Here is a 12,009-nt window from a genome sequence, read left to right on the forward strand (position 1 = left end):
TCAAACCGCGCGTCTTCCTTCAAATTCCTTTTTAATTCCAGGTGATGGCAGAGAATCACCCATCACTGTATGTTCAGAAATCTCCTGTGTTTCACAGAGAAGCTGATGAGACTGCTGTCTAATTCTGCTGCTGTACCCATCTGGCTGCCGTCGCTGGCCAGAGCCACGTTTTTGCCTGTACGTCCCTGCCAGCAGCCCCGGGAACCGCTCCGGGGTGACTTCTGTGAATTAACTTGTGCTCTTAATGCCTTAAGTTTAACCCACCAGCCCTTTTGCTCGTAACGAGAAAGGTATTTGTTAGCTACCATGGCTTGTTTTCTTCACTGGATGCTCCTGACAGGGACAGGCTGTGATGGGATTTGGTTTTTTTGGGGTTGTAAGTAGGTAGAGCCACCATCGTTTCTGTTAAACTGACGCTTGTTTGGGTTCCTTAATAAATGCTAATAAACTCATTATTGCTGCAGAAAGAAGACAGTTGGAGCTATAATGTACACATGGAGCATATCTTCCTCTGGGGTGGTGTGTAGGACCGTTAAAGATTCCTCAGTCAGAATTTACTTGCAGTGATTTAAGAATTCTTGATTTTTTCATATCCTAGACTCGGCATACACGGCTGGGGCTGAATGAACTCTGTTAACGGCCAGGCTGTGAGAAGAGGGAGTATCAAATTTTTTTTTTTTATTACGGTCATGCACATAAAATAATGTGGAAATCAAGGAAAAGAAATCTGGAAAGCAAAAGTTTTAACAAAGAATAATAAACTATTTTTCTGAAATTCACATGAGTGTGGCAATTCACAAAGCAACAAAAATACAAAACCTATCTTAACACAGACTGTAGCTGCATGCTTTTGTTTCTTACTGTACTAAAAGGTTTTCAAACTAAGACGAGGCTTAAAAATAGAGGGGGGAAAAAAGAAATTGTGGAAAAATCACCGCAGCAAGTACAAGGTAGCTAGGTGCACACAAGACAACCCTAAAAAATGTAGTTATAATCTGAGTATCTTTTTCAGAATGATGCTAATTGGGGTAAAGAAAAGTTTGTAAATGCTACGATAGAAAATTCTTCTCTATTAATGATAATCGTAAAGTCACTAAGATAAACCGCCGCTAAAAACCAGCGGGCAGTGCCTCATTCCGGGTATCTCTTGCTCTGTGGGGTGCGCTGGCTTCTCCCGGCCGTGGCTGCTCCGCAACGGCCTGCGAGGGGAGGCGCGAGGACGGCAGGCGTGTGCTGGGCTGTGTCTCGGCGCGCGTGGGCCGGTGCTGCCCCTCGCTCACAGCTCCGTGTGCAGCAGCAGCTTCGCTTCCCTCATGTTTTCAATCACTGCAGAGAAAGCACCGAAGAAGCTAAGGACAGCAGGGAAGATGCCTATGTCCATCCTACATCCAGCTTAAGGTCAGAAATTAAAGCCCCTCTGCATAGCTAGAATTCTAAAAGGTCTTTTTTTTTTTTTTTTTTTTCCAATTTTAATGAGTAGTTTTGACTAGTTATTTTGTCTCAGCAACAGGTTTTAACTGGAATTAGTATCTGGCTTTAGAAAATACTAAGATGCTTGGGAGAACTTTTTTTTTTTTTTTTTCTTCTCTTGGGCTGTTTTGTTAACTCCTGTTGGTGGCAAAAGTGTCTATAATGCTGCGTTTTAATCGGTGCTGCAGGGACAGAATGCCATTAGAATACACCACCTCATCTGATGGAGTTGGTGGGTGGCACGGATGGGTTTTTTTTTTGCATCTGTGGGTGTCCCACGAGGCTCAAAGCTTTATCGGAGTGTCAGGCAAAAGTCTGTGTGCCGCTGAAGCGGAAAGACTAGGAGAGGGGACTGTGAACCCAAACCACAGGATTGGTAGTAGCCCGCTTGTCCCTGCGAAGGGGTTGGTTCTGTTACCCTTAGCTGTTGAGCCTGGCTCATCCCAACTCGCTACGACCTGGGGCTCGAGACAAAATACAGTCCTCTCGGTGTTACTAAAGTGGGCAGCCAGGAGAGGGGAGTGCGGAGACACCAGCCTTTAGGAATTAATTCTGGTCCTCGTGGGATATCTATTTGTAAATTTTGGTTACCCGCAGGGCGAGAAGTACTGAAACAGGTTCTGCGGTTCGGGTTATGAAGCGGAGCGGCAGTGTCTGCGTGTGCCTTGGACCAAAGCTGGTGGGGTTTTGGGGCCAAACTGCTGCTGCGTTTGGAAACTCCACCAGCAGGGTTCAGACACTGAGGACACCTCTCTCCACGGTTCACTACCCACTTCTTCAGAAATATTCAGCTATATTATTTGGTGTCACCCCCCCAGAAGGCACTTAAACATGAATGAAGTAAATTTAGTGTATAAAGGGCTTGGAGCAGATTTTACTGCAGAAATAGATCCAGCATTTCTCAAGATTCTCTTAGTCCCTTTTCCTTTAACCATGTTTGTCTTGTATAAACTCGAGATGGCTAAAAAAAGGATCAGTAAAGTGCCTGTTTCACTCACAGGTTGAAATATCTTCTGGTTCATAGGCGTACATCCTGTTCTCGTATTTGCCAGTTAGATCAGCTCGAACTGTCATTGAAGGATCTTGAGGGGGAGGAAAAAAAAGTGCAAGGTATTAGTAATGTGCGCTTTGTGAAGTGGGGCGGCAGTGACTAATTTTATGAGGATAAAAGCCTTATAAAATGGTGTTGATTGGCCTTTTTGTGGCCGGAAAGGTACATCTGGAAGCACCAGGCTCTCAGCAGCTGTACGTTAATGAAGGAAGTCTGCTTTTGAAACCCTCACGAGCAGATCCTCTACGTACGAGTCGCGTCTGGTGGCTCCAGAGTACTGCCTGTTGTACCCTTTGTGTGCAGAAGTTTGGTAAATTTGCCTTCCATATAGTTGTTGGTCAGAGTCAGTGATGGGCACAGAGCGGTTGTCTTTTGGCTGAGGACAGGCTCGGAGGGACAGGCCGTTCATTTTCACTACTGGAATAAGAACGTCACAGTCCTGATTTTAAAAAGATGGTAGTGGTTTTGGCTGCCCAATTTAAGCTCAGATTGTTAAATCAATTTTGATTTCTCCAGTTAAGCTGTTCCATTTGAAAATCTGGGTTATTCCTACAGCTTTAGTGCTCAAAAGGAAATGAGCTATTACATGGAGCGACGTGAATTCAATGGGGACCGTATAGAAGAAACGCTGCACTGATTATTCCCCTGGCCCCAGAGACTCACCCACAAAGAGGATCCGCGGGACGTAATGGCCATCGGGTGCCATGTTGTCATCGCTGCTGGAATGCTGTTGGAGTTAGAGAGGCTCTTAGTGACAGGTGACTGAGCGCTAGAAACAGACTGAATGAGCTGAGCTTGCCTCGTCTACCAACTACTGACAGTCCCGGTGTGATCAAATATGGAGTTTCCCTGTTCTGTCCAAGTTGTCCCATGCTAGATGCTTAGGGATGAGGACAGAAACCCCAGGCAGATAACTCAGAAACCTGATGACCGGGTGTTTTTTCCATGTATCGGAATACTACCTGGAGCTGGAGTAAACAAAATGTGTGTATGGAAGCATCTCCTTGCCCCCTCTCCAAGGAGGAACTGTCTTGGTGTTGTAAACCCTGTTGTACGTCCCCAGAGAAGTGGGAGAAAAAAAGATAATTTCAAATACTACTTCAAAGCTGTGCAGAGCTTTAATGTGGCTTAACCCATTCCTGAGGAAACATTTTGATTTAACATTTTAACATTCAGACTCACCACCAGATTGAGCATGATAAAGTCCTCCTGAGCCATCTGCTGGATCTCTTGGCTAGAAGCAAATGCTTCCCTTAAAGCTAAAAGAAAAACATTATTTGGGTGGAAAAAAAAAATTCTGGATCACTGCTTTCATGGTTTTGAAGGCTATAAAGATAATTTTCCTGGTGTCTGACTCTCCATGTTTGCAGTATATCTGTAACTTGAAAGCCATGGTATAAAGCAATGCAACGGAGGCAGTGTGATGCATAACCTTGTGGGCTTGACATCTTTTAGGGACTCTTTTTGGGGGGGATACAACTTCCCCAAGTTTTAATCACACAAGCTGATGATTTCTGTGCTTGCTGGGGCTCAGGACTGGAGTTGGGAGTAGGCGGGAAGGAGAACTGACAGGAGATCAGGGGTGGGAAAGAGGATAAAGGAGGAAAGCTTGGTGTCTACCTGCCTGTTTTGTAGCCATGTTTCTCTGCCAGGGAAGTTTTGACCTAGAGCACGTTACTGCCCAGAACAGCTTTCCAACTGTTTTTTAGCCCCAACTCAAGGGTCCCCAGTGGATTTACTGTCTCTCCACCTTTCCCTGAATGAAAGGTTTCCCACCAAGTGCTCAAATGCTTTGTAAGGAATGAGGACTGACAGATTTGGATCTGCCAGGTTGTTTGGAAGGGTTTATTTTGCTCACCTTGGCTGTAAGGACATTCTTCCAGGTGATGAATAACCATCAGTGGCTTCTTGCTGAAACGACATGGCAGGAAAGGAGTGGGGAGGCAATTCAGACCTTGTACATACCACACTTGCAAAGCGGCTCCAGGGATGTGTTTACATGTTTACACAAGTATTTACATTTTCGAGGAGCTGTAGCGATGGGGCTAGCAGGGAGGTGTGGACACTGGTACGTACTGAAGGGCGTAACGGTGAAGGCACTGCAAGGGTGTTTGCTCATCTCCCAAAAGGTAAGCTCTCGCCAAAATCTTGTTCAGCCTCCGTATCACGCAGCAAAATACGACTTGTATCACCAAGCATCGTGTTAGAGCATAGCTTCGTTCTGTGCAGTTAAACGTATGAACCAGCATAACAAGAATTGAGGTGTTACCTGTGTTTTGATCTTGCTAAACCTTCTTCGTATGTCTGCACCCATTCAATGTCATCTCCCCAGCCTGTTGAGAGCACCCATAGTTAATTTTCTGGTCAGTATGGGTGAGGATGTTCTGCTGAATGGGGAGCTGGAGCCGCACGTGTAACTGGGTGGCACAAGCTAGGCACCTTCCTCAGGGTGTCCAGACCCTGGTTTGTGGGTACCAGGAGAACCCCAAGCAAAAAGGTGCAAGGAAACAGATGCTAGGGAAAGGGGGGTGAAAGCCCAGCCTTGCTATAGCTCAGGGGGTGGATTAGGAACACAGACAGGTATTTCCGGACGCTCAAAGCTGGAGCTCAGAGTTCTCCCTGAATTTGTCCACCCTCCCAAAGAGCCAAACCAGGCTTGCTGCTTGCATCTGGCTTTCTGTGGTAACAGAGTGCTCGACAGGCTGGGGGGTAGGGGGGAGCGATGCAGGAGTGTTTTGGTGTGAGGAGCTTGGATCGTACTTGATGGAGCAAAGCTTGGACCTGAGTCTGGAGCCCCTTCCAATGGCTACAGCCCCTGCTCATGCCCTGCATCACCCAAAGGAGACCCCAGGGAGGAAGCGGATGCACCTGCAGCCCATGCTGGGCCTTTGATGCTGGCAGGAAAGCAGACAGCAGAAGGGTTGAGCTGGCCGCAGCCCGGCTGTGTGCCTGTGGTCTCCTGTGTACACAGCATGCCTGCGGGGGTCAGGACTGCCTATCGAGCTCAGCCCCTGCAAAGGTGACCGAGCAGCGGATCAGCAGCCCGTGTCACAGCCTGGCTCTTGGCTCTGTCCCCAGCCCAGGTTTGGAGCAAAGCATCTGTACCTGTTCCCAAGCACAGAGCGTGAGGACTTCTCCCCTGCTGAATGCACCGGTGCTCTTGGCCACGGTGGAAATGGCACCTGCGAAAGGTAGGTTTGGGCTTCTGTTTTGGAATGGTAACACGGGGGGGATCTCCCAGCCACTGCTCTCGGACGTTTGCCTGCCTGGCTATATGGGCGGAGGTGCACGCTGGGGAAACAGGGGTGCCTCAGGACTGCCTCGAGCATCCCGGTCACTCACCTCGAGAGAGAGTCTGTGGGGTCTGTACCTGAGCCGGGCTTTCTTCCCCTTCATCAGGGAGCTTCTGGATCTTCTTCTGTGCAGCCACTGTTACACCATTGCAGAGAAGGAGGGAGCACAGTAACGGAAAGGCGTGCATGCTTCTGCGTGGCAAAAACCGAAAGAGAAAAGATCAGTTCAGGTAGGCAGAACGTGACAAATACCCAAAACCTTCAGGAGAAGAAAAGAGAGGCCCATGAAACATTCATATCCCTGTTAAGAATGGGCTAACTTCAAGGTTGACGCTTGAGCAAAAGCTTTGGGAGCCTCTGAGAGTTTGTCCCGCTGGTTGATCTCATCAAGAAAGAAGAGCTGTATCTGTCTGCACTTATCTCCACAGCTTACCTTGCAGCTGAATTACAACATTTGGTCGCATGTTTCCTACTATTTATTGAGATCCGGAGAGAAGCTGCTCAATCCACTGTGAAGTGGTCTATATTTTCAGCCAAGCATGGATCAGCCAGAGCTCCGGTTAGGTTTGATGGGAGATAAGGTGGCAGAGAAGCAATGCAGATCAGGTCATCTCTATCTGAAGGCCTGAATGCACTTGGAGCCTGGTGGGTGACTTGGAAATGCAGGCTAAAATAGTCATGGGGCAGCAGGTACTCTCTGTCCCATCAGCAGCCCCTTTCCTCACGCGAGATCTCTACGCGCGTTAGCTGTTTTGGCCAAGCAGTGCTCGCCTGGGTACAATTCAGCAGCGTAATAACCAGCAACCACATCTAGCAAAAGCCACAAAGAGCAGGGACACCAGCAGAAAAAGAACACCCGGTTCTCCTCAGAGACAAGAGAGTCTCATAAACAGCCATTTACTTGGAAGTGGTCTCTCACCCGGCAGCTCCTGCTGATGCCTCGACAGGGGTATCCTTGCCGCAGCCTCTCCCCTCGGGCTGGGTAAGGCAAGCTCTCTTTATATCTCTGTATTTGCACAATAGCTGGGTATGGACGTCAGCTGAAATTCCAGGATATCCTGCTCCCACCAAGGCGCAGAACAACCTTTTTACAAAAGCTTTTTTCAATCAGCCTGGCAACGCACGTGTTTTTAATCAAGGTATATTGATTTCTGAAAGCGTTCATGCAGAGTTTGTCAGACACACCTTGCTCCTTGGGGGTGGACTATGGGTCTCTGTGCACAACGAATTCTCCCAGAGGCAAACACAGATACAGAGAGGATGCGTACACCCTTCACACTAAGAGTGATGCAGAATGCGCCGCTTTTAGAAGAGGTTTAGCACGTTTTTGTAAGGGAAAATAAAATATTAACATAAGAAATCCCAGTGTAAACAACATAGTATGAACTGAACCGTGTCACAGTAAAAGGGAACAGCAGCATAATGAAAGGGCCGTGCAAGGATAAGACTTAACTCTGTGGGATAACCAGGACTTGTGTCACAGCCTAAGGAGATGGTCTTCTCCCATCACCAATTTTAAGGAAGTGAAACACCAGCTTTCCATGGAGGGCTGATAGCTTTTTGAGGTGAAAAAGACCATAATTTCCATTGTGGAACCAACCACTGAATGCAGTCATATTGTGGTCTTCGTTTCTATCTGCTCAGTTGTGCTGCGTAAGCGATCAGCTCCCTTCTGGTGTCCCATGGGGTGGGCTCTCATGAGCTCAGGACATCTCGGTAGGGTTTTAGAAGAGCTGGAAACAGTGTGTCCCCTGTGTTTCTAATGCTTGGTCACTCAACCAGAGTGCTTGTTTTAATGCCATTTTGTGTGAATGCCTTTCCCTGGCACTTTTTGAAGAAACAGCCTTTGCCTGTATTTAAGGTCCAGCAGGACTTTGACTTTCAGCGTCAGCACTTGTTTCTACTGCCTGAACGACAAGGGACAACAGCCCTGGGCTGTTTCTCAGCTTGATCTTAGGGCTGGTGATGGCTGCGCTCACAGAATGGAGGCAAGCCTCTCTTCTTTGGAGTCCTCAGAGCAAAATGAGGGGTTGGAGCCAGCACATCTCATGGGAAAGGAGAGACCCCTTCTTTCCTTTGACTTGCCCTCTGTCTCGCCTCCTCATATCTTTTATTGAGCCACTGAACTGGGTCCTAGGTGTGGAGGGTCATATATATATTTGTTTAAATACAACACTAGTGGTTTTCTCCTATCTCCAGTTGATTTACAGGGTGAAGAGGCAATATCCAGACATGGAATGTTGCAAAGCAAGCTCAGGAGCATCGCTTAGACTCCACACGGTGTTTCGCTGCCAGTGGCTTGCAGCACATTGCCAGCTCGAGGCTGAGAACAGCGGATAGAGAGTCGCTGATATGTGCAAACATCACGCGTTTCTTGAACCAGAGGGATACCACACGAAATCTGGATATAAATTGCATGGGGAGGTTGAGTTGTGCAGTGGAAGATGGATGGTCATTTCGATAAAATTCAAAATTTCTGTCTATTTGCAAAACTAGGTATAAAATTGCAAGTATGCTGCTGTGCTCTGCATGGCAGGGCAGATAGAATAGATCCACACTGTAACAGCAGCCATGATATATTACACTGCTTCAATAGACCCAGAGGGAACTGTTTCTTCTGATAAAAGAAATAAAAGAAATGTGATTGTGCAACATACACCCATTAATTGCAAAATTCTTTTTATATGATTTCACAGAATAAATCAAACAAGCCTTTCCATTAACACTCCTTGGAGTAAACATGTTGCAGCTTTCAGACTGCTTATTGTGGTTTGGGTCTTGTCCAATACACCAAATACAACTGGCCAAACCAAATTTATGCTAGGGTCCTGAATGGTCCCTCCACTTAATATCTTAAGCAAGTGAAGATAAGAAAACCAAAATATTTTAACAAGTTTTGTCTAGAATCTGTACTGAAATGATCGAAACCAGCAGGAAACATCTATCTAGGAAAACACACAGCTCTGTTTGTCTAGTCATTACCTCCACACAAAATGTATTTAAGGGGTGTTTTATCAATTGATTGCTTTTGTATCTGAAAAAAATAACTCAGAAAGGCAATTCACCTCATTTCTCCTTTGCTTTCCACAACGCAGCGCTCCTGAGACACAGCATCTGTTTGTCACCTTGAGGATGGAAAGGCCACAGCAAGCCCACTTCACCCTGATCCAGGCAGGATCAACCAGCGAGCTGCATCCATATCTCTGGGACACGTCTCGCCAGCTGGAGTGTTGCTGGACGGCAGAGTCAGTGTGATAGAGCCTCCGTGGAGCTGGAAGTCCTACAAATATGTCTCATGGCAAGCAGCCAGGAAAGGAAAGAAATACCAGGGGCCATGCCAAGCCCCAAAAGAGGTATGTAAGAGGCCAGGAGGACCTCACCTGGCAGAAAAAAGGTTTGCTGAGATTCATCCTGTATTCAGAAAAACTGAAAAGGTGTAGAAGGTGCCTACGACTGTGTATTACCTGTCACCAGGTTGGCTGGTACAGAGAAGTTCCCTCTACCATAGACTTTATCCTGGTGGAGGTGGTTCAGATGTTGAAGTGAAGTGTGTTTTGAAGTGTGAAGTCACTTCCACGCTTTCAAAAGAGATGCCGAGCACTTTAAAACATCTGCCCGCTTCATTGTGGTACCAGATTGGAGTGAAGCAGTCATTAGCATCTGTTAGCGTGGTGAGATGGAGCCCAGCTGCCCTGGAGAAGAGGGAATGTACGCTGGACATCTCTATCCAGCACACAGAGGAAAGGAGAGGACTGGGTTCAAGCAATTGGTGGTTGGCCCTGAATTTTGTAATCTGCAAATCTGATGGAATAAAAAATGATTTTTCTCATTGTAAGCACTGGCTTAGCAATGCAGAGCCAGCAACGGGGAACACCCTTGGTGTCAAATGCCAGCTTCGTTCTCCTTTCCAAATTGTGTAGGTTCCTCATCATTGACCTTTCTTGCAATTGGAATTAAAAGAGTAAATGAAATTGAGAAATCATTAGCCCCAGAGCTATAGTCACCGATTTCTTCATGGCTTACTGGTGGGAAGACAGCTAAGTAATGACACAGAACACATGGAAAATCTCACTGGTTTCCATATTGCGGGTGTTGGGCTCATGTGATTACCTTTTAGGACAAGAGAACTGCATAAGTGGTCATGGGTGGGAGCTCTGCTCACCATGACGTCCCATCCTTGGAGCCTACTTTCTGAAACATTGACAAGAAGACGCCACATCAAAATGTCTCTGGTATGTCTGTGCCAAGTGAAAATGGTTAATTTTCTGCTGCAGTGGACTTGTGGGATTAAAGCAGCAGGGAAGAGAGGGGCACAGTCACAACGCTTAGTTTTCCGGGTTGAAAAAAAAAATTGCCAGTATAGCGCAGAGTGTGGATTCACATCTGAGTTTATTTGTCAGATAAACCTGGGCTGCTGGTGGAGTATAACTGTTCCCAACCTCAGAGGGTGTATAGATGAGGCCTCATGGTAAGGGGAGGTCTGGCAAGCAAGCTCTTGCCATTGTCAGGAGAACTAAGCTCAGGACTTCAGACTGGATACCAATTTTCTGAATAATTTTGGAATCCAGAAACCATATTTAGAGTAAAGAGTAAATAGATGTAAATAGGTGGTCTTGTAAAAGAATATAAGCTGCTCTCAGGGAGTGCAGCGCACACTCCTTGTAGTTTTGTAGCTTTGGCGGCCACGCTTCTCGTGTGGAGATGCTGTGTGGCAAAGCTGGTATTGGTTCTGGAGTTGGTGGCAATAGGAGAGGAGAGAAATCCTTGACAGAATAAAGGATATCTAGAGATGCAGGCAGTATGGACTTCAAAAGGACTCTATGGCACCTATAGGATGGTTTACGTTTTTTAAGGCATCTTCCAGAACCTGCCAACCAAATATTTCAGGTGTGTGCAGCACCAAAATACAATTACTTCAAATCAACTAGGAGCAAAGATGTACAGCCTGACAGTCATTTGCACTTCACTAGTTTCCTGCTGATCTTCAAAACCATACTGCCTTCACAGTGATTTAAACTATGTTTGATATATTTATCTCATGGGCTGGGAGTAATTTTGATGGCTGATAGTAATCCAAAATGTGTGGGACTGCTGGACAAAATTCCAAATTCCACATTGACTAGCAGCTCAAAAGGCAAAACGTGGCTTTTAAGGGGTGAGAGCAATTTAAAAGGCAAACAAACCTGCAGCTGTTTGAAAGAGGAGAGGGGACTGGAGAGTTCAAGAGTGTGTTGAGAGCAGAAGGCTGTCTCCCAAGCAAATGCCATTATTTCCACATCTCGGGCTCTTTCTGTGGATTTGGTTTGGTTGCTGTTCCTGATGTTAGGGTAAGACGTACCGTGTGAACGTTTATTTCTGCCTGAGGAACTGATTTCATTGTAAACTTCCTAAATCCTATCCCCTGGAGACCTTTGGAGAAATCCCCACTTGGTTTAGAATTCTGCACAATTCCAAACTGGTTTCTTGTTACCTTTTTAAGGTCTTAAACCTGAGAAACCCAGTGAAGTACAAAAACCTCCTAACATTTATCATAGTCAGCAACAAAAATCTTGTTCTAAGATAATACAGCCTGTATGTCTTTCCATGCTACTCATGTCCCGATACCGGTCTCCTCAGGTCTGAATGAGGTGTGTCTTAGAGATATCTGTATTTTACAGCAGCATTCAGTAGCTCAGGTGATAGGGGTTGGAAACTACATATATACGTGTGTGCTTAAGCTACTGAGTCCATAAGGTTATTTGAGACTGGAGAGAGTATCCTGCCTTTCATGGTATGTGAAAAGAAATAGAGTTAGGGAGCTTTACACTCCTGCTGCTGGGCTTTGAATATTTGGCCAGCGATATGTACAGTGGTGCTGTCTTGCTGTTTTGCAGCCTATTTCTGCTGTGTTATGTCAAACTAGTGGCTGGAAAGGGCAGAGTCCCTTGTTCTGGGAGGAAGCAAAGCTTGGAGGAAAAGGCAGTGTGCATCGGCATCAATTCCCGTTTGTGATGGTGGTGAAGTGCTCCAAACAGCAAGTATCTCTACCAAACTTTTGGTGTTAGGATGGCTTTTGGCACGTGCCAGAGATCTGTGAGTCTTGTCTTGAGCCATTTGGTACGCTGCTTTGTCTCGTATTGATGCTGTGTGGTCAGCTGAAATTCATATTGATGTCTTCGGGAGGATTGGTCTCGGCTTGCCCAACGTCTGTGAACA

At 46.4% G+C, this 12,009-nt stretch overlaps 1 protein-coding gene across 1 annotated transcript; it reads right to left on the bottom strand.

Moving 5' to 3' along the window:
- Window positions 1–918: 918 nt before the first annotated feature.
- On the bottom strand, window positions 919–6,769 carry LOC129208140 (anterior gradient protein 3-like). Its single transcript, XM_054830383.1, has 8 exons — window positions 6,734–6,769; window positions 5,864–6,006; window positions 4,791–4,854; window positions 4,380–4,432; window positions 3,704–3,780; window positions 3,185–3,248; window positions 2,469–2,552; window positions 919–1,326 (listed from the first exon to the last, which is right to left on the bottom strand). Exons 2-8 carry the CDS (start codon window positions 6,000–6,002, stop codon window positions 1,277–1,279), a joined length of 531 nt encoding a protein of 176 aa, XP_054686358.1. The 5' UTR covers window positions 6,003–6,006; window positions 6,734–6,769; the 3' UTR covers window positions 919–1,276.
- Between the last annotated feature and the right edge of the window lie 5,240 nt (window positions 6,770–12,009).

Source organism: Grus americana, chromosome 6 (assembly GCF_028858705.1).
Source record: "Grus americana isolate bGruAme1 chromosome 6, bGruAme1.mat, whole genome shotgun sequence".
Classification (NCBI taxonomy): domain Eukaryota; kingdom Metazoa; phylum Chordata; class Aves; order Gruiformes; family Gruidae; genus Grus; species Grus americana.

Bases quoted from the DNA above. Each gene is read 5' to 3' on its own strand.
- LOC129208140 (XM_054830383.1), bottom strand. From the start codon at position 6,002: ATGCACGCCTTTCCGTTACTGTGCTCCCTCCTTCTCTGCAATGGTGTA. The intron at 4,433-4,790 runs GTAACACCTCAA...ATGTCGTTTCAG, and splicing joins TTAGCAAGATCAAAACACAG to CAAGAAGCCACTGATGGTTA. The intron at 1,327-2,468 runs GTGAGTGAAACA...CTTTCTCTGCAG, and splicing joins ACCAGAAGATATTTCAACCT to TGATTGAAAACATGAGGGAA.